General features: G+C 33.0%; 3 protein-coding genes and 1 long non-coding RNA gene across 4 annotated transcripts in view; 3 read left to right on the forward strand and 1 right to left on the reverse strand.

The window, feature by feature from the left end:
- The window catches only part of LOC126752344 (uncharacterized), a 203,374-nt gene that overhangs the window by 108,167 nt on the left and 73,032 nt on the right, over positions 1-22,175 (forward strand). The gene's annotated exons all lie outside the window — the stretch shown is intronic.
- The window catches only part of LOC126752347 (uncharacterized), a 453,313-nt gene continuing 444,912 nt past the window's right edge, over positions 13,775-22,175 (forward strand). Inside the window, exons 1-3 of the long non-coding RNA XR_007665986.1 lie at positions 13,775-13,909; positions 14,015-14,167; positions 14,289-14,450. This is a non-coding gene — a long non-coding RNA (uncharacterized LOC126752347). The remainder of the gene's footprint in view (positions 13,910-14,014; positions 14,168-14,288; positions 14,451-22,175) is intronic.
- On the forward strand, positions 17,692-18,805 carry LOC126752345 (60S ribosomal protein L44). The gene is made up of 3 exons (XM_050463069.1): positions 17,692-17,769; positions 18,031-18,204; positions 18,475-18,805. Exons 1-3 carry the CDS (start codon positions 17,767-17,769, stop codon positions 18,610-18,612), a joined length of 315 nt encoding a protein of 104 aa, XP_050319026.1. The 5' UTR covers positions 17,692-17,766; the 3' UTR covers positions 18,613-18,805.
- On the reverse strand, positions 18,803-19,816 carry LOC126752338 (WASH complex subunit 3). Its single transcript, XM_050463058.1, has 3 exons — positions 19,436-19,816; positions 19,073-19,380; positions 18,803-19,018 (listed from the first exon to the last, which is right to left on the reverse strand). The coding sequence occupies exons 1-3, from the start codon at positions 19,640-19,642 to the stop codon at positions 18,979-18,981; spliced, it is 555 nt and encodes a 184-aa protein (XP_050319015.1). The 5' UTR covers positions 19,643-19,816; the 3' UTR covers positions 18,803-18,978.

The raw sequence follows: 22,175 nt of genomic DNA on the forward strand, positions 1-22,175 counted from the left end.
CGGGGATTATGTTGCTTTTGGTGTGCGTCCATACGCCTAGCTGACGGTAGGTGTACATACATACATACAGTTGTAGATACATATTTAGGTACATACATATATACATACATATATGTCACAATTTCGCTGTTCGTAGCGTCGGCGACACGAACGGTGTGTCGGTGGAACTGACGCTGCGTCGACTAGTGGGCCGTTGTGGCCATGAGCCGGTATATGAATCAGTTTGTGGACACATATAGTATTTGTATGTAGCATTGCGGATTGGGTGGTGCGGGGTTTTGGGTTGGTAGAATGGCTTGCTGTCCTTTGGTGTTGGTATCACTATTTGTTGTGTGCTCTACAAAAAGCACACAATTAATTCAAGCACGATATTTACAGCACTGTGTTGTTCGTTTGGCTACACGGCAGCTGTAGCGTTGTTGGGGAGTCGTTGTGATGGCACTTTTGTAGATATGAAGTTGTTTGCCAGATTTGGTGGCACATGTCAGTGGTTTGCAACACTGGGTCGCTTTCAGTTTATTGGGCAGTATTTAAGAGTAAGGAATGACAGAACAATTTGAACTTATAAAACACATCTTAAATGTATAAAAAAGTGTTTAAAATATTAAAATATTTTGCAATTTTATAATGTATGTATGTATAAATTTTATAAATTTAATTTTCAATTAATTTGACAGCACTTTTATACATACATACATACATATGTATGTATATGATATCTGCAAAAGCAACTCGAGTCACCCCAGTTTGGGAAGCGCTGCTTAGAATGATGTAGAATGATATGACCTGCCACATTTAACTAAAACGACTTTACGTCGTTTATACACGTAAGTGAGTCGAATGCACTGCAAACGACTGTAGATACATATGAACATATTTATTCACAAGTAGATATGTTTGTATGTATAATCATACATGTAAATATATGTATGAGCGCAAAAAAATGTAGGAGAAGTGCTACATTCACTTGTACGCCTGCCAGAAAAGTCATTTAACTGTGATCCAATGTTAAAATATGTACTTTATGGATAATATATACAACAGTGAGTATATTTTTATGTTCATTTGTATTTAGTAGCGAATTCGCTAGGCGTCAAATAAGATTGCATATTGAAAATAAAATGGAAATTGAGTACAAAGAGATGGCATCAATCGAATTCAAGTGAGCATTAAGGCGAATTGACGAAATTCTCTATTTCGTCGTGAGGTTATTGCTTGCGAAAGGATATTGATGTTCATTAAGCAAAATAACACGTTACAGTAAAGCCTTTTTAAAATAAACGCATAACCAAAACCAAAATTTTTTTGATTAAATAGTAGAAAACAACAAGAGAAATTAATGAAAGTTCAAATGGCATAAATTGAATATGCTGGCAGCGAAGTGGTATGAGAGGATTCGGGTAAACAGATTAGCTATTACTTACGGTAAATCCGGTTGAGTAAACACAATGGCAAAAAAAGCTTTAAATGGACTGTAAATAAGTTTAGTAAGGAAATTTACTGTATCGATATAGTACTATACACTTTAAATCTATGTAAAACAAGAAAAAACGTAAACTTTGATTGCATCGAAGTTGTAACATTCTTTCCAAACACAAAAGGTGGTTTGAAGAATTTGATTCCGATTGTACAGTTTGTATGACAGCTACATATGTATGTACATATGTACATATCGCACTTGTTAAGTGTTCGAAAAACTGTTTGTAAATATTAATAATATATTACAAAGAAAAAACAATACATAATTGTACGAAAATATCATTAAAAATAATATAACCGTTGTTTCATTTTTATTTGTTTATATTTGCACGAAAATAACGAATTTTAGTTATTATTTTTCCTGAATTTTTTTATATATGCTATAGTGATTATTTTGAGTTGTCTCTGTTTAACTGAAAATTCTCACTGGAATTGATAAATATTATATGTTGTAAATAGGCTATTTATACTTTGGTCCAGTTTGATAAAACGTCTCTCTAGTTATCGAAACATTCCGAGAGAGTCAAATTAGAAAGACTAGCTTTTTCAGTAGAGAACCACACATGCAAAAAACTAAAATTTGGTTTTGAGTTACAAAATTATATGCATGATCCGATCGATATCTCAAAACTTGAAAGCAGAGAAACAATGCAGCTTTTTGTAAGAAAATGATTGCAATTAAAAAAATTGAAAGCGTGAATAATGAAAAAAACTGTGCAAAGTTGATAAATAAATATATTTTTGAAATATTGAAAGTTTTTAGTGAGAAAATATAAATAATTTTGTAAAAATTGCAACAGACTTTAATTAGCAACTTTAGAAACTGTATTCAAATTGTAGAATATACAACAATTGTTCGTTAATCAGCACTGCATAAGTCATGTGCAAAGCGGTAGATCGAAAGTACACAGCATTCCTATTGACATTCGATAGAAGAGACTGTAGAAGCATGATAGGAATACTAACTGGTCACTGTCTGGTGGCGACATACACCCGTAAGATGGGTTTGACAGATCGAGAAAACTGCAGGAAATGCCTAGAGCAGGGCACCAGAGAAACAATGCAGCATCTCTTGTACACTTGTCCTGCATTGGCAAGACTACGCTGTAAGCATCAGTATGTCCCCACAGTATGATACACTGGAGGAGGTATCGATAGTGAGGCCGCAGAGTCTTTTAAAATTTCTGTCAAGCGCAGGGATCCTCAACGATTTTGGACTTAGCAAATGAACTCCATCTGGTATCGCAAAGGACGCAAGAACATGGCTTAGTGGCCTAGCAGATTAACCTAACCTAAACTAACCAGCACTGTCAAAACTCACCGATTGTATTTTAAACTTGTTAAACATTTATAATTGAAAAAGTGCAAAGAATTGTACATATGTATGTAGTTCGATTTTATAGATCTGCTTATGGGTTTATCCATTAATAATCTCAAGTAGGCTGAGTTTTTAATATACTCAGCGGAAGATATTGTCATATTACTCTTTTATTAATCTGCTATATTATGATATTTCAACTTCAATGTGATTTTATTCTAATATATATTTTTTCTCTTAGAATGTGTTCATCATCGTCAACTTTTAAATAAAAATTTTACCATATTTTCAAATTTTTTATATATCAGATTCTAAATTTATACTTTGTCTACAGTCGAGAACATAGTTTATAATATTTTTCGAAAATTTTAATTTGTTCAAAAAATTCGTATGCCTTCTACCGGCTTTTTCGACAATTATTTGCTCATTTTATCGGTTGTTTACTGTACAAATACAGTACATTTCAGCTGCCGTGATGCAAAATAACGCCTGCATTGTTGCTTATCTAGACCGTTTTGCGCTTGTGTTTACGACAGTTGGACAGCCATTCAAACAAAGTTGTTATTCAACGTGTGAAGGTATCCGCTCTGTAAATTATATTTTTTGGCGGTCTTTGGAGTGTAGCCACTTCACAAACATACTCCATAAGTAGACATTAATACAAATAACATTCGTTTGAATGAGTAAAAGTATACTTTGAAAAATACACGAATATACATACATACATATGTATGTATTATTGATAAGGAGTGAAAATTTTGTTAAAAATAAATTCATAAAAACACAATACGTTAGCAAGTATTTTGAAATGTTTTTTATCAGCGAGTAGTATGAGTAGCCTACATGAAAACACCTATACTCATTTACATTGATGGGAACTCAAAATGTCCTGTACAGTTTCTTTTTAGTTACATTGTGCAGAGACCATTTTGTTCACAAATATGTATGTATATGTACATACATAGTGCATACATGTACGCATATATATTTAAAGTAGTATGTGTGTACACATTAACGTACCTACATACTAAGTAAAATTGTATACTTAGTTTGTTTCGAAGTAAATTTTCCCGCCTATTTCAAAAATGGCTGAATTCGGTTGTGGTTTTACTAATTGTTATTTAAAATATTGCCATATAAGCTTATGAATGTCTTTATATATAAAAAAATATATGTTTCTATATACATACATATACATAAATATATGTATGTGCATATGCATATTTAGTATTACTCATTAATATTTAATTTAAATATTTTATTTTATAGTTCACACAAACAATTTGGTGCTTCATATTTTGCATTTATGAGCATTCACGAGTGGCGGGCTGGCTTTTTCGTGTCGTTTTGTGTTCGGTTGCCATTTCACAGCTATTGTACTAGCTCTTAACTAAATATTTTCACATACTAAGCTTATTCATTACACCTGTTGTAGTCTAGAAACGTTCACCTAAGTAATTACGGTCGTCGTTTTATACATCTTTGCTGTTCGCGTCGTGATCGTTATTGCCGTCAACACTCTAACGTTAAAGACTTTAACGATGATTTCTTTGTACGCCGCGAACTGCTTCGTGTTCACAATTTAAGCACCGTGTAATTTTGTTATTGTTTTTACACATCTACATACATACATATGTATTTAGATATTTTTTTTCTAAATGATGTTTTCATAACCGAAAGCTTTTTGATAAGTCATAAGTTGAAATCTACATTTGGAGCACATTAATGTAAGGGGGTGTGAGTACTGCTGGGAATAACAATAAATCGTTATACAGCTGTAGATGTATGAGTGTGTTTCTGAGGCAAACACAAACAATTTTGCAAATCTGTGAGCCGACACCGGCAAAAAATAATAATACAGCAATATACATACATACTGTGTATGTACGTGTATGTGCATTGCTTCGTTTATATGCTGTTGTTTCTTTAGTTGGCAGTTTGGATTTTCTTCTTTCGGCTGTCGTAAAACAACAGCAAAATGGAGTGTACTCGTGGGTAAACAAGCATTGGTGTATTTGTGCGGCCGCGTTAGGCAAGTCAAAATGCTGTGTTATCAGACTGTTGACTCAAATCATTTTGTTGATTTCTTACTTTTTATAGCTAACCCCCAGACATTGATAAGGTGGGCACAAAAAGCTTTAGTATATTTATATTTGTATATTTTATATACATAAATGTGTGTAGGAATATGCATGCATATTTGTTTACTTGATTTGATTTGATGACATTTTTCAGGGCTTTTGGAATTGGTTTATTAAATAACATAAATTCAATAAAAAGCACAAAATTACTTACATATATGTACGTAAATAATTATATACATATGTGTGTACATACATATGTACATACATAATAAGTGTATAAATACATAAGTGCAGAACTCTAAAATTATCACATTTTATTTTTCGAGTAGTGAACATGAGTGATTTGAAGATAATATGTAATACTCAACTTATAGACAATAAAAGAAAGAAAAATTAAAATATTGTACTCATCTCAACAAACATTAAATTACGGATGAGCCCCTCTTGATGTGAGCCACTAGCAGCTTTACATATGTATGTACATATGTATATTCCTATAATTTTAACAATTGGATCTAATTTATTTTAGGGACCATATTACCAGTTTCTACAGTTATTTCAAATGTTTTTTACGAGTGAAGGGGCCAATATATAGCTTTTTAGGAGACGATTTTTAAAGTAAAAATCGAAACCGCTTGATATCATGAAAAAATATAAGTATGCTCAGTATCTACATACATAACGGTACCAAAATTTAATATTGAGAAGATTTTATTCTGTCAGCATTTATTGTGAAATTCAATAAGTTGAAATATAACCTTTGTTGAAGTCTAAATTTTATTATTTGTCTCTTTATTTTCCATCGATCCTCTGCAGCATTTAATGAGGAAAAAATTTATTCCAGAAAATATCTATTATAATATAAGTTATTTTTAAGCATTTATTTAGTTTATCTACACTATACTTACCTAACCTTACCTGACGTTGATTATTCTTATCCCACACTACCTCATCAAAGGAAAAATGTAACCCAGCACTTTGCCTTTACCTTGCTTTGTATTCAAGCTAGGTGTTACAGCGTGCGTCCAATGACGCCGGATGGCCAGGGGAAGCGCGCGTGCTGTACAACAAACGCCTGTGTGTGGTACAATGTGGCTTCATGTACAGTTTGATCTTGCGACAGTGATGCCAACTACGAGCAAACAAATAAGTTCGTATGCGCTCAGGTAAAATATAAAGGAAGTGTTGAAAGTAGAGTTGCCGTGTGAATTTAAGCAGATCGAAGTAATGAATTTTTAGTGAATTTTTATTCAAATATTATACATTTCCAAAAATATATGACATGAATACATGGAATGATGGAAGATCTAGTCAAAAGTTTGATTTTTGACAAAAAATGTGTATTTCAAAGTGGCTTCAAAAGTGGAGGCAGGAAATGACATTACCTCCGATATCGATCATTACAACACGATGTTGACCAACTTTTTCCCGAAATTTGATGAAATCGACGCAGGCGATCTCTATTTTAAGCAAAACGATTCGTCGACTCAAGTTTCCCGTCTAAACATGGACACATTGTCTCGGTAGTTTCGAGAAATAGCCCAATAGATAATGCGATTTAACGCCTCTAAATATATTATGTTATGGGTATGAGGGATAAGGTATGTTAAATTAAAGGTTTACGACTATCAATCAGCAAGACTCGCGGAGCTCGAAAACAACATTCAGCACACATTAGCCGAAATTCCAGTCGAAAATGTTGCACTTGAAGTAAAGTCAAACATTTATAAATAAAGATCGGTTTCGAATAGAAGAAAATTTTAAAAAAGAGAAAGCATACTACGTAAGATATAATATATCCATAGTTTGTCCTGTTTATAATTAAATTTGTGTCTTAGAAAACTTCGCATACATACATACATACATATATTATATCAATTATTTCAAACCTCCTACAAATGTTGAAGTTTGGCAACTCTACGGGGTAGTATACGCTCTTTTATTTTATAATTTTATTGTATATTCAAAGGCTGCTTCCTCATAAAGGGTGTTGTACGACTAAAGTATTTCGTGGTGGCTAGGTAAGCAGATAAAGGACAGCTGCTGCCATTTAATGTGCTTACATACATACATACAAACAATTTAAATGTCCACCTTTAATGCCCTTGTCTTGTGCCTACGGCTTTCTTTATTATGTTAATTACTAGCACGGTGACAGAAGCATCGATATTTCGGCTCGTGTGACAAATATGTGGATTAACACTATACAAATATACATTTACATACATACTATTTGAATAAACATATTTATATGTATGTATGTATGTTTGTAAATGTATAAAAATGATCGTAGTTCGAAACAAATTGGAATTCAGTAATTGATGTAAGCCTCAAATTGTCATTATCGACAACAGCAGGGTGTGAGGGGTGTCATTAATCGTCATGTAAATGTAATTATTTAGAAACGTGTGTAGGTAACTATTTTTATACATTTATGACAACATTCGATCAAATGTGGTAAATGTGGAAAATGAACCCTATATGCTAATGTGCGTTCTTACACTGTGCAACAAAAGTAAGTACAGAAAACATGCAAATACAAAATGTTAACAAAAACCAGACAAAACGTTAACTTCGGCTAAACCGGAGCCTGAATACCATTCACAGTAAATTTTTTATTGAATTATACACATATAACTAAATCTGAAAACGTAACCAGTAAACGGTTCGCATCCAACGAAAAACGTTTTGATAGGTCTTTTTAGCGAAGTTTTTTATATAAACAACAATCAAGTCGCATTAGGATTACTTAATTAGGAAAGTAGATCTTTTAGAAGATTTTTATATAAATTTTGATCGGACAATTTCAATGGCAATTCTATTCTGCAGTGTTCCGATGTAGGCAATTTATTCTGAGATCGGTCAGTTTACATGACAATTAGATTATATAGTGATCCAATATCGGACATACCGACAAATAACCAGCCTCTTGGAGCGAAAAGGACTAGTACAAAATTTAAATACGATATCTCAAAAACTTATGGACTAGTTCGTGTATATACAGACAGACGAACTTGACCAAATCAAATCTGCTCATCATTTGCATACATTATATGATCTTCGACGTTTCCTACTGGGTTTTACAAATTTTGTGGCAAACTTAATATAATCCAGTTCAGGGTTCAAAAGTTCAGTTCAAAACACCGACAGTTATTTTACTGGGCTTTAGCTGCAGGTTAAGTATTATAACCTTCACGACAAATCTCCAAATACATAATCATTTCTATCATAAAATATGAGTTTTATTGGAGTGGAAATTCGAATGAGAGGAGGTGCAACGTCTTTACGTCATCATAAAAACAAAACAGCTGCATACTGGTGTGAGAGCTTCTGCTCCCTTTTGTGATGGTCGCATCCGCTATTTGAACCACTAATCCATCGACTGATAGTCCATTGGGGGTTGTTGTAGAATATGTTTATCGCTTGTATTATATTTATACTTCTGAAGCGGAGTATTTTCGGCAAGAACTTTAGCTGAAGGCTTAATATACCGACCGATAAGTATTGTACTTCGAAAATTGGTGGATGATGGGAACAAATGTTGATATATGGTATGTATGGTTAGAGATGATACACACTATTAGTACGAAGAATCTATTTTCGTTAAATCGACTAACATTAAGAAAAAGCTTTTCTTTTTGAAACCAGTCCCAGACGATTGGTAATGACAAATAATCGAACGTATTCCTGTCATAAATAGTTGCAGGTCCCTTTTACTTGTTAGATAACATCAAGGCTCATATATGAAATTGTATATTAATAAATTGGAGAATCAGATGAGAATTAATTGTGGGCGAGCTGAAATCCATTTTATTTTAGTTCAAACCTTTTTTATGGTAGATGTCTGACCCATCCGTTACACTACGCAGTGAATTTGTGATATAACTGACGTATTTGGTTGTACCTTTTTATACTCTTGCTACAGAGTTTTGTTCACCTAACGGTAGTACGTATCACGTATAAAACTAAGCAAGATAGATATAATATATGTGCATATGTATATGTATATAAATGATCAGGATGACGAGAAAAGTTGAAATCCGGTTGACTGTCTGTCCGTTCGTCCGTCCGTGCAAGCTGTAACATGAGTAAAAACTGAGATATCTCAATGAAATGCGTTCCTTAGTACAAAAAAATTTAGAGCTCGTAGATGGGCGTAATCGGACCATTGCCACGCCCACAAATCGCCATTAACCGAAAACATACAAAGCGACATAACTAAGCACTAAATAAAGATATAAGGTTGTAATTCGGTACAGAGGATTGCATTAGCAAGGGGAACCTGTTGGCAAAATTTTTGGAAAAAGTGGGCATGGCCCCACCCTCTAACATATCTCTCACATCTCTACTTAAGCTACAACAACCCAATTTGCTGAGTACAAATCTTATAAGAATTTCTACCGAAAGTGTGAAAATGGATGAAATCGGAAGATAACCAACCTCACTCCCCATATAACGGTACTGTTAAAAACGACTAAAAGCGCGATAAATCAATAACTAAACACGCCAGAGACATTAAATTTCACCAGCGAGACGGTATGAGAAATCTTTATGGGAGCCGGCGTGAAAATTTGGACGATGGCCGTGGCACCGCCCACTTTTTGGTGAAAACCCATATCTCCGGACCCGACCAACCGATTTCGACAAAATTTTGTACGTGCCATTCTTTTTGCATTCTTATCTCATTCATTATGTTGAAGACACAACTTTGTACGAATAATGTCTTTTGTGTGTGCTACCTTATGACCAAAAATTGTTTAAATCCAATAAAAACTGTTCAAGCCCTTAGGTACCGAATATTTAGACTCCGCTACCCATAGTTGACTTTTGATCGAAAATGTCGGTCAATATGTGATATATGTATATAACTGAAATTAAGCGATGATTCTTCTATTATAATGGTATGTCTGTATGTTGAAAATTTGTTGAATCGGACTAATAGTTCCCTTAGCTCCCATATACTTAATATAAAGATTTTCGAACTTGCCGGTTGACTTTGTACCGCATATATTGGCCAATATGTAAGTTTTCTCAATGAAAATGAGGGAGCGTGTTTTACTCAAAAAGTGTATCGTTGTGCATTAAATAGGTAAATAAATTCGAGTGAAAACTTGGCCTAGCCCCTATATGTATAACTAATATCAGAACTTTTAAAAATACGGCCGACTTTACTCTATATTACTGGTTTTACACCTTAAAGTAATTCCCTGGTTTTTTAGAACAAATACAACTTTTATTGCAATAAAAGAGCTAAATGGTTAGGCCCAAATTTATATAGTGAAATTAACTCGCTACATGGTATTTTTAAGGAAGAGCGAATTTTCAACCATTTAACGCGATAATAAAGATGATTTCTACAATCATGTCAATCGCCACTTTTACTATTCCTCAAAGATCAAAGATCAGATGGAATTTAAGTGAAGTAATTCCTGAGATATAGGATTTTACTTAAAAGTGTCGGTGCCAAGCCCATTGTCTAATTTTTACATCAGCTCACATAAAGTCCTTCCTTGTATTACGTATATCATACCTGGCCGATCTATCAGCACTCTGGAAAAATTATTCTCATTTTCTGGGATCTTCATAACCTCCACTGTTATAAAGCACATTTAGTTCGGCCCAAATTAGAACACAAATACATACACATTTACACTTCATAGTTATAAAATCATCAAAACTATTAATGTTCTTCATTCATTAGCTAAACCATCGTTAAAACAGCTATCTTCACCGACCACTTCAAAAGTTCATCTGCTCTATTTACATATGTACATAAATAAATGTATGTATACCCATATGTATGTATGTGTAGATACTTAAAATTTACTTTCCGCTTCCGCTAGCTACAAGCCCCTACTCATACAGCGGCACATATTCTGCTGATTGCAGATATGTTATATCGAATTAGGGAGCAAATTTGTTGTAGTTTTTGTTAGTTTCAACGAAATTCTGTTGTTTTCATATGATATGGATGTGTACATACAAAGACCTAAACAAATTAGTCGTTTTTGCTGCATGAAAGAATACTTCCTGGCATCCTTCCATCGGTCGGCAAGAGGGTACAGATGGAGCTGTGGCGTGGCAAATCGCTTATTTACACATAAAAATACATACATACATACTGCATACATTTAATTAAATATTTACGTTTGTTTGCTGAAGGCATATTCTCAAAACGCAAATCATGAATGAGTGAATGAGTTCTGTCCATCATCTTCACCCATTCTTGCTCAACTTAAAAGAAAATAAAAAGTACTTAAAATATATATTTAAAAAGTGTGCATTACATACATTTTGTACGTCTGACCAAGAGCTCGTTCACATTGTTTTATTGGTGTCATAGGAGAACATGAACAGAAAAAGCCACTTTTGGAATTATTAGAGAATTTTTTCTTAATGCAGAGTTGCCAAGTTTGACTTATGAGTGCATTTTTCGTGACAGAAATACACACAGTAGTTTGTCCTTCTTTTAGATTTAACAAATTTAAGCGATCAATTTATTGAATTAATATTCAATTAGGTTTCAACTCCCATAAAAACTTGAATACTGTTCTGAATTTTTATGCGGCCAAGAACTGTCAACTGGGCAGAATTTACCCGCCACAACAACAGAAATAACATAGGTAAAAAACAAAAACTATTTCATTCCCTACATGAACACTCTCTAATTTATCCTGACCTGAATTTTGTAAACAATCGGCTGTATGAGAGCTAGATTTTCTAACCGATTTTTCGACAAATGCCAAACACAATAGGAAAATACAGGTCTATACAAAAATTTCATTAAGGATTTTCCTAAATGAACGGCATCCTGCCAGGAATAGCAAATATTTTTTTCTTTTTCAAGTTTCTCGAAAGACGATGTTCGCTTCTAATGGCTCAAATGAGTGGGAATTAAAGGTATTTGAAATTTAGAACTCCTCTTTCAATAACAATATAAAATATCAAGTGCCAGAGGATCTTTTGGAAGTAATTTACTAATGTCCACTGTATCTGATTTTGTAAGAAAATTATTTGATATTAGACACTTACTGCCCCTATTTTTTCTACTCTGTGAGACGTGCACTTTATGAGCCGTACGAGGACGGGTTTGACATAGTTCAGCTAATTAAGAGACAGCGGGTACGCTGGCTAGGTCATGTCGCTCGAAAAATGACAACGCTCCAGCTTTGAAAGTGTTCGACGCAGCACCCGCCGGGTGAAGTAAAGGAAGTGGAAGACCTCCACTCCGTTGGAAAGATCATGTGGTGAAGGACCTGGTTACACTTGGAGTCTCCAATTAGCGAAGAGGAAGAACAATATAAGCGGTCCATGCAAGCGGTTCTACGTCTATAAAGAAGAACAAGAAACGTTCATTATAGTCTCTTAGCAAGTTTAAATTCAAATGGGTATTCGTAGATGGAGCTATGTATGTATATCAACAACACCTCGACGTGAACTTTCGGTATAATATTTAATGAGGACATCTCTATGCTTCTGGTCATCACACGCTATAAACCAAAGTTCTAAAAATTTTAAATTTTTTTACACAGAATTTTCGAAACATTTTCATTTGAGCTAAATGGCAACCCTTATTTATACCTGCATATACATTTGGTGAGAGAGTAAAGTAAAACCGCGCCATTCACCATACAAAAAAGGCTCTTGGCTCTTGTGCAAAATGCTGCTGACTTAAAAATGTACATACTTATGTATGTATGTATATTAAATGCCACAGAACTTTTTCACTGAAAATCTTCTCTTTCCTTAGTTATTAATACTTTTTCTTAAGCTATATGGATATATATGTATGTATATAAGAAATAGTGTAGAAGGCTACCCGATTCGCTTTTGTGTGGTCAATATGTACCGCATAAAATCACATACACATACACAAATATAAAGTCAGCCGACCGGCAAGTGACGCTCTCTGCTGCCAAAAGATTCACGTGCAAGCACAACTGTCAAAGTTCCGGCGGTTTTGACGTTTAGCAAATGGAAACGGGTATGGCCAGATTGAAATTTTACCCAAAAAATATGCAAACTGAGGAATTAACTACTGTGATCTAATTGAAAGGTGAATTTTTGTCCATATCATCTCCTTCAATGTAATCTCCTCCCACTGCAATACACTTATGCCAACGAATGGCCATCAGAGCCTTCTTCGATTCAGCTTTTATATCCTCAATTGAGTCAAAACGTTGTCCTCGGAGTGATCATGTGAATTTGCTGAATAGCCAGAAGTTACACGAAGGTAAATCAGGCGAATGCGGTGATTGAAATGTGGCGAAATGAACACGAATAACCAATGCAGTACGGGATGGTGATTGATTCTTTGTTAAAAAAATTGAGACATACTAAAAATCGAAGAACTCACTTTTAGAGCCTCACAAAACGACGCATATCTCAAACACTAATGAATATTTTGACATGAGCATAGATGTCACTAACAGTACTACCAACTTACAGAAAAAAAATGTATCGATTCGAAAAACACGCGAAGTATAAATTAAAAATTCACCTTTCAATTTGATCACAGCAACGTTCAAAACCACTAACAAAAAATTAAAAAAAAAAAAAAAAAAATTAAAAAAAAAAACAAAAAACAAAATAAAAATTAAAGAAAATGTGAAATTTAAATGTATTTGATGAAACGTTTTGAAATGTGTTACATCATAGTATTAATTCTCATTGAAAAATGATTAAAAACATTTATTAATTGAGAGCTAACAAGCTTGAATACCTTTATTAAGTATTGAAAATTCAAAAGTCAGTTGTTTTAATATAAAATAGTAAAATTAATAGTCAAAGATATTAAATCTTTATTTTTAAGTTAAATTTTTAATCGCAATACATGTTGGTTGTTTTAATTTAAATGCCCAGAAGCAATTATTTTATACGATCTGGCCACAATGGAAATTGTTATACAAAACGAAAATTTTAAGGCGCCACCACGCTGAAATAAGTTGGACATCCCTTTATACCGGATAATTGCATTCGTAAAGATGGCGTCAAATAAATAAATAAGAAGCCGTAAAAAATTAAAATTGTAAGATTTTACAAAATCCAAAAAGTGTTTCATGTGTATTTTGTTTGGTTTCATATGTATACATAAATAAAGTACCAAGAAAATAAGATTTACTTTACAATTTAGTTACAGATCGACTTTGCATACAGGAGTGACCAAATAATTACAATAAACTGTGTCTACTATTTCTCAGCAGCACTGGATTTTTACAACAAAAAATTGGCATATAGTGAAGAATAAATATTGGGGATATAATTTGCATACAAAAAAAGCCAAAAGGTAATAAATTGTTTAACAAATTTGTTCAAAAAAGTTTTTAAGTTTAAGTTTTCACTGCTTAATAATATGGAATGGGTGTTTCATACATTATTTTCTTTTTCCTTCTTCTTTATTGGCGTAGACACCACCAGCACACCACGTGGTTATAGCCGAATTCACAACAGCGTGCCAATCGTTCTTCCTTCTCGCTGCTTGGCGTCAACTGGAGAATCCAAGTGTAGCCAGGTCTTTTTCCACCTGGTCTTTCCAACGGAGTGAAAGCCTTCCTCTGCTTCACCCGGCGGTTGCTGCGTCGCATACTTTCAGGTGTGGAGCGTTTTGACCCAGCCAGCGTAGCTGCTGTCTCTTAATTCGCTGAACTATGTTACATACATATATACCCATACATACTATGGGTAGCCAAAAAACATCCGTTTGAAGGCGAGCTAAAGTGAGAAGGCGAAACATTTCGCCACGTAATAAACCCCACCAATGAACTGAAGAAAACAGCCTCGGATAAGATACCCTCTTTTTGATGACGACTCCTGCAAACGTGTTATTTAATTTCTGAACAATAAAAACATGATTAAAATTAAAAAAAAAAAATCTATTCTTAAAAACTTCTTAAGGGGCACACCTAGTGTGACAGCCTAAAAAACGATATGTGAGAGTTAAAAAAAACTACTGAATAAATTTTTCTAAAATTTTATGGATATGCTTAAAAAAATAACAAAAATTTTGGCCGTTTTGGGTCGTCAAAATTCTAGTTTTGATCAGATCAAAAAGATCATAGTATATTTTTTGCTTCTTTGTTTCAGTGAAAAGAGTTTCTAAACTGTTCAGTGCTTTGTAGTGATCGTCAGTTGTATTAATATTCCTATTTTAATAGGAATTTAAAATTGCAAAGGAATGCGTCAAATCATGTTTGGATGGCGGTTGAATAATTCCTTCTTCAGGAACCTCATCATTTTCCATGGCACTAGAAGTTACATACATTCGTTGGGTCTGAAATATTCGGTTTTACAATGTCATCTGTTATAAATCCGGCTGAGCATAACTTATTGTCCAACTCAATATAATCTGTAAAATAAACATTTGAAGAGATAAATACTCGCGGCGACTTCTACGTGAGCAGCTGTCTACAAAGTGGAATTCCACGGAAAAAGGTGACTTAGAGTTAGCACGTGCCAATTTAAAAGTTCGATTTATGGAAGGAAATTTGTATGAAATTTGACTTCGAAATGCTATTGCCAATTCAAGAGTTTGAGTTATGGAGAACTTGGAGTTATAGAATGGAAGTTCAACTGTATTTTCTAGAATTTTCAGTCAATTCCTTCCAAGTTATGGAAGTTCAACTGTATTTTTCAGAATTTTCAATAAATTCCTTTCAGGGGTTGCACTTTTACGTTCGCATGTACAAATATACATATGTATGTATGTACCTATATCCTTCAATATGTGATCCTTTCCAAAGAAAATCTGCTCAAGGTAAAATTGTCAGTTTCGTTACCTGTGTTAGGAATATACATATGTACATATGTATTTCATGTTACATTTGCATACATACATATATACATATGTACATACTTTAATAACTGTACACACAAACTAAATGTATGTATGTATGTATGTACCTTAAGAATATGCACAAAGCAATATGTTTATGACTGTGTGGCTCACTGCTAAAGGTTGTTTAGTACAAAATACAATTTTTACATGGAAAATAATAGTGAGGGAAAAAATAATACTGAAGGATTTAAAAGGAAGATTCTGAAAATTCTAAAGACAGAAAAAACAATTATTTTTACTATACCTATACAGGGATAAATAACAAGCAAAAGCATTTATTTTTCGTAACAAGCTACAATGAACAATTCCAAAAAATTTCAATATTACTATAAGAAAACAATTTTAAATGATTTTCTTGAACTATGGTAAGGTAATTCTGAGTTAGAATTTAAGATGTTTTGAATTCAAGTAATTCAGGTACAATTGTTTTTGGTCAAATGAAGAAAATAGTCAAATTTGTTTACAAAGAACTTTCAAAAGTATTCACGAAAAGGTGTCTCCCATATTAATGTATTTATTGTTGTTATTGTGGCGAGTACCTTAGCTCTTTTTTTATCGAGACCAGGGAAACGACCCGTTTCGGCGCTGTCGGACAAGGAGAGAAGGATGGTATGTGGCTGAGTTCAGCAGAGCATCTAAAAAGGTGGTAAGTGTCATGCGGGGGCTCTTTGTATGCAGCACTTAAGTTTTGTATAATGAGAACTATTTTGAAGAAGTAGAAGTTTAACCTGCTACAGTAACCAGAACGGAAACTTGCTGGGGTCGCTCCAGTTTTATGCGGAAATTCAAGCTCATAGTTTGCATCTGGGGTGTTTCGACTCCATGGACCAAATTCAGTGAGCGAAAGCCGATGAAAGTTTTATGGCTCCTCTGTGAATGGAGTTCAGTACATGTCTGAAGTTAGTCGCGTACGAAATGGCGTCGGTGGTCCTCCTTTTCTCTAACTACTGTGCCTTGGTGGTGACAATTTCCTATTTTCAATAATTAATAAAATCAAAAGTATTTTGTATGCAATTTTATCCCTCAAACCCATTGGGGTTAAGTGGGTTTTGACCTCCGAAAAAAAGACTTATTTCACCAATCTTATTCATATAATATAGGAATAAAATTATCACAACTTTTGAGCATATCAAAGAGCAACATTTGAATAATGTTTTGTGAAGTTTTCAGAAAAAACTTTTGGAAATTCAGTCAATGGCAGCGGGTTTCCGGAGACACCGCCCAAAAATGTCTCCTCGCGGTAATCAGCATAACAGACGATTCATAAAAAATCACAATATATAATTTAGAATCTAGGAGAAGAGTATAGGTCGTGATTAATAGAAGAATTAAAAAAAAAAAAAATGAATTTTTGTACAATTGCAATTTTACATAAATTGCCTTGAAAAAAATATTTCTAATTGAAAATAAAATTCTTCGATTAACGAGGTAATTCCATTCAGAAGAGTTTTTATAATTTTCAATAAGAGCTAAAGTTTCAAAGAAATCGTGACACCGACTTCAAAAATGATGTTTTAAAGAAAACGCAACCAAAGATTGAAGTAGCCGACGGGTATAGTATGCAGCGCAGCTGTCCCAAAGGTTCTATGTACTACACTTTTAATGCAATTACCTTGAAACTATGAGATTATATTCTAAAAATATCATAGTATTAAAAAAAAATTAAAAAAAAAAAAACGATTTTTTGAAATTTCAAAACCCATGTAACCCCTTAACTACATTAACCAAAATGTACCGGCAGTTATTTATCGTGATTAAACCTGGAGATATTTCACAGAGAGAGAAAGAGCGGATCTTATTTATTCTCATAAATATTTTTTCTTCAAAATATTCGAAGTAAGGAATATTTTCTTTAAATTTCTATAGTTAATTACTTTCCAAATACATTCTACTAACAGTTACGCTATGCAACCCTGTGGCTGTGTTTCGTTGTCTCCATTTTGACGTTTACTTTTTCTGTTTATATATTTTGACATCTGACAGTTGTATCGTTTCCGTTTATTCTTTCTCCTTTTCTTTTTCTCGTTCTTTGACAACCAAGAATCGTCAAGATGGTACGTTTTGCGGAAAATCGGAATAAAATTCTACATAAAAATCGCGGTGCATCGCAAAAATATTCGTACATAATGTGTAAATTAGTGTTTTAAACGACTCCTTAATTAAATACCAATATTTTGGTATAATTATGTTCATTGAAAAATGTTTGCATGATTATATTTGCGATGCTACGTTAGTGTTTGCAATTTCGCATTGAAATGTTGCTTATTGGAATTGTGTTGAAGTGTGCTAAATATAACATTTTTCTTGAATTTTAGGTGAATGTGCCGAAACAACGACGCACCTTTTGCAAGAAGTGCAAGTGCCACAAGCCACACAAGGTGACACAATACAAGAAGTCGAAGGAGCGTAAAGGTGCTCAGGGCAGACGTCGTTACGACAGAAAACAACAAGGTTTCGGTGGTCAAACCAAGCCTATCTTCAGAAAGAAGGTACGAATTGCAAGCGATTTGCTGCTATTTATTTGCATATTTGTAGAACTAAATTGCCGTTGAATCGAAGAGATACTATAAGGCTCTTTGGTGGGATAGATCTATGCAATATTATTGCTGAATGCTGAAAACTACAAACTGCAATTGTACGCTACTGTCAGTTGCTCAGTTGGAACATTCATACAAAATTTTACATTTATACAATTTTGCATATATATATTTTTTAAGTTTTTACGCTGTAACTAATAATTTTTTAATTTCGTATTTTAGGCTAAGACCACCAAAAAGATTGTGTTGCGTATGGAGTGCACCGAATGCAAGTACCGCAAGCAGACACCACTGAAGCGTTGCAAACATTTCGAGTTGGGAGGTGACAAAAAGAGGAAGGGACAGATGATCCAGTTCTAAATCACTCGCCCCCTATTCCAAGCCACCATCTGCTTTTTTGTTTCGCGTTTCGCTGTTTTTTTCTACCAATGTAAGGCTTGTATACGAAATGCTTTGTGGAAAAGCCTTTTTACAAGTTATTTGTGAAAAAATATAATTTAAAACAATGTTTTTTATTTAAACATTGAATTAAAAGATAAATCAAACAAAATTACAGTTCGTCTTTTATTTTACTTAAGTTATTTTTATGTATTTTTTTATACATTTTTCATAATATCACATAAATGGTGAATGCAAGCAGTTCGTCCAAAGATTTCACGTTTGCTTTGTCCTACCGTTTCGACAATCGGTATTTGTGTATTTTCAAAATATGCATTTAAACTGCACTCATTCTGTAACACCATCTGCTAACAACAAATTGGGATTGCTGCAAAATAACAAAATTTAATAACACAATTTATCTTCGTTGAATACTACTCACTCCAATATGCTTGGTTCAACACCCTCTGCCTGCATTTTAATTTTAACCGCTCCGGCAGGCACACCGAATTGCACCATTTTGAAAAACTTTTTAAAACGCACATCTTCACAAGCGCGCACACCTGTAGGTTCCGGAGTTGCATCTTCAGTTGGTTGAGGTACATCCGAAGCATTATCAGTGGTTGTCGTCTCTCCTCCGGTTGGTTTATTTTCAGTCTTTTCTGCGGCATCAGTTGTAACTTTTTCTGTTGCAGTATTGGTGGCAGTGAGAGTTGATGTGGCGTCCGTTACATCCGGCACAGATGCTAACTGCAATGTGATATTTATTAATGTATGTAATTATTGTTTTGTTATGCTAACGTACCTTTGCTTCTATTATTGTTAATGCGGCTTCAACTTTTTGCATTTTTCTTTCCAAGTCCACAAATTTACTTTCGCACTTCAAGGCGAAGTCATTAAGGAAATTGCATGAATTTATTATAAAGTGATTAATAAATGCCAAAACGCGTTTTTGATGCAATGGTGGCATTTGCGATTTATCAACAGCTTGAGAGAGGATTTCGGTTTCCATTGTAGATAAGCTTTAATATGTGATTTAATTTAAAGTCTTGTAGATTTTTGTCTAAAACTGCACTCGTTAGTTATCACACATGTGTTTTTTTGTTAATTTTGCTGGATGAATTTTATGTTCATGCACTTATTTATCATTTTCTTTTTTCTTAAGCAATATAAACCCAATTTTTATAAATTTGTTTTTTTTTGCATTTAGAAATGCATTTCATCAAAACAGCTGTTTCTGTCATTGCCATTTTATTCGACGACCCAAAGAGTTAGAAATAATTCTATATATATATATATTTTTTGATCAGTGATATAGGCCATAAAGCGGATATAATCATTTCAATAACAAAAATATATAAACGATCGTAAATATCAATACTTATTATCAGTATATTTATACAATTTAAAATATAAACTGCACGAAGCAATCACAGCGCTGCCACTTTTTAGTTAAATCAGCGCAGCGTCATCTGTTGTCTGTCAACATAAAATGTAAGTTTGGCGGATACTATTTTTTAAACGGTTACAAAAAATATTCAATACAAAGATTTATTTATTAAAAAGTTTTGCCACAGCTCTAAACTTAATGAGAAACCAAAATTGTTAAAGAAAAAAATTTAAGTAGGTAAGAAAAAAAAACCAAAAAAATAAAAAATTGTTTGATTAATAATCATCATGGAGCACCTGCCAAACTGTGAAGATTTTTTATTGCCATAAATTAAATTATATGTACGTAAACTACAACTTCCCCATTTAAACATTGCCACGTTGCCAACTTGACGTGGTTTTGTAATATGATAGCAGAAAAGTGAAATCAGATTTTGAAAATGCAATTCACCTAATTATTTACACACACACATCTATGTGCATATACATATGTAAGTAAACAACCCTCCGTTACATTTAAAAACACACGTCAACACAGTTGTTTTCTTCTCATGACAGTAGAGAAATGAACTTCAGCTACTAACAGCTTGTCACCGCTAATCTGCAAATAATCCAATAACAGGCAGATTAACACTAATGTTTAAAGTTACCTACTAACGGTAGAGTAAACAATTACGTTTTAGCAATTGATTTGCTTTACATTTTATGCCAAGTCTCTTCTGTGGCGATTTTTGTTTTGTTATTTTGTAAAATACTTTTTTTATTGCCCAGAAGTTGGCTACTTTGTTGGTTGGCTGTGGGTGTGAAATGTATTTGATAGTGGTGTGTGTTCGTTTTCAAGTCTTTTTTGGTATATGAAAAGAAAATTTCAAAATGAATTAATAAAAAAAGTTTCAATGTACATACATATGTACATATATGTATTTAACCTCTCAGCCAACATATGCACTGGTCCTAACAAGTACAGTATTCGACTTATGCACTTTTGATGTTATAAAATATTTTGCATATTAGATAAATTTTGATTGTCTGAAAATCGTTGGCTTAAGTTGACAAATAATGCAGAAAAAAACTTTAATTGTTGTTTGAATAATTTATTTTTTTTTTTTTGTAATTCCGAAAATCTGAATTAAAATTAATTTTCAAATTTCTAATCTCAAAAACCGGATTGAAGAAATTACATATTAAAAAATAATAATTGCAAAAAACGGATTAAAATAAAAAATTCGAAGAGTTTTTAATAATATTTATAAATAAAAACTAAAAAAAATTTAATTATATGCTAAAAATATGTGCAAATAAATAGTATAATGCAAAGCTCACTTTTAATAAAATCTTTTTTTTTTTATTAAAATTAAAATTTTTAATTCCAGTTGGGGATTTGAAATTGAAAATTTTATTTTTAAAACTTGAAAATTTAATTTTTAATCAAAAATGTTTTAATTAACCACTGATGGATTCACATGTACATTTAAGAAAAAATTTAAATGCAAATTTATATAGAAAAAAATATAATACCAAAATAATATTAAAAAAAAAAAAAATCTCGAGTTCCCATGATTAAGAACACACACCTTTGCCCCAAGTAGCTGCACTCATTTCTTTTCACTGATAACCATGTAATTATAAGGACAAGCTGCAAATGAGTGTTACATATGTATATACGTATATATGTATGTATATTCATATGATGAATAATACTGATTAATAACGAAAATTCAACTGATAAGCCAAAAAATTACGCATCTTTAAGCTTTCGCCTTCTAACAAACATCATGGGCTACGCAAGTAATCAAAAATAGATTACCTATATAATGTTTAAGTACACATGCACTCACTATTGGCATGAAATATGTATGTATATGTGTAGGTACATGCATATGTATGTATATTATGTGTTTACGAAAAGTTGACCCTAATATGTTTAGGTAAGCATCGTAGAATCATAAATTTTTACACTTGTTTAAAAAAGTTGTTGTTGGATTACATACAAAAATGAGTTGACCCAATTAAAATTCAACGGTTTGATAGATGTTAGAATGTTATGAATTGTGACCACAAATATGTCTATCCAAAAGCGATTCTATATATAAGATAACAAAACCACTATACTTCTTTGGCACAAGATTGATCGCAGGAGATCTAGTGATCAACAA

Source organism: Bactrocera neohumeralis, chromosome 3 (assembly GCF_024586455.1).
Source record: "Bactrocera neohumeralis isolate Rockhampton chromosome 3, APGP_CSIRO_Bneo_wtdbg2-racon-allhic-juicebox.fasta_v2, whole genome shotgun sequence".
NCBI classification, from domain to species: Eukaryota; Metazoa; Arthropoda; class Insecta; order Diptera; family Tephritidae; genus Bactrocera; species Bactrocera neohumeralis.

Excerpts from the sequence above, each read along its gene's own strand:
- LOC126752338 (XM_050463058.1), bottom strand. The coding sequence starts at position 19,642 with ATGGAAACCGAAATCCTCTCTCAAGCTGTTGATAAATCGCAAATGCCA. Across the intron at positions 19,381-19,435 it reads TAACAATAATAGAAGCAAAG|TTAGCATCTGTGCCGGATGT; the intron begins GTACGTTAGCAT and ends ATCACATTGCAG. Across the intron at positions 19,019-19,072 it reads GTTGAACCAAGCATATTGGA|CAATCCCAATTTGTTGTTAG; the intron begins GTGAGTAGTATT and ends GTTATTTTGCAG.
- LOC126752345 (XM_050463069.1), top strand. Across the intron at positions 18,205-18,474 it reads AGCCTATCTTCAGAAAGAAG|GCTAAGACCACCAAAAAGAT; the intron begins GTACGAATTGCA and ends TTCGTATTTTAG.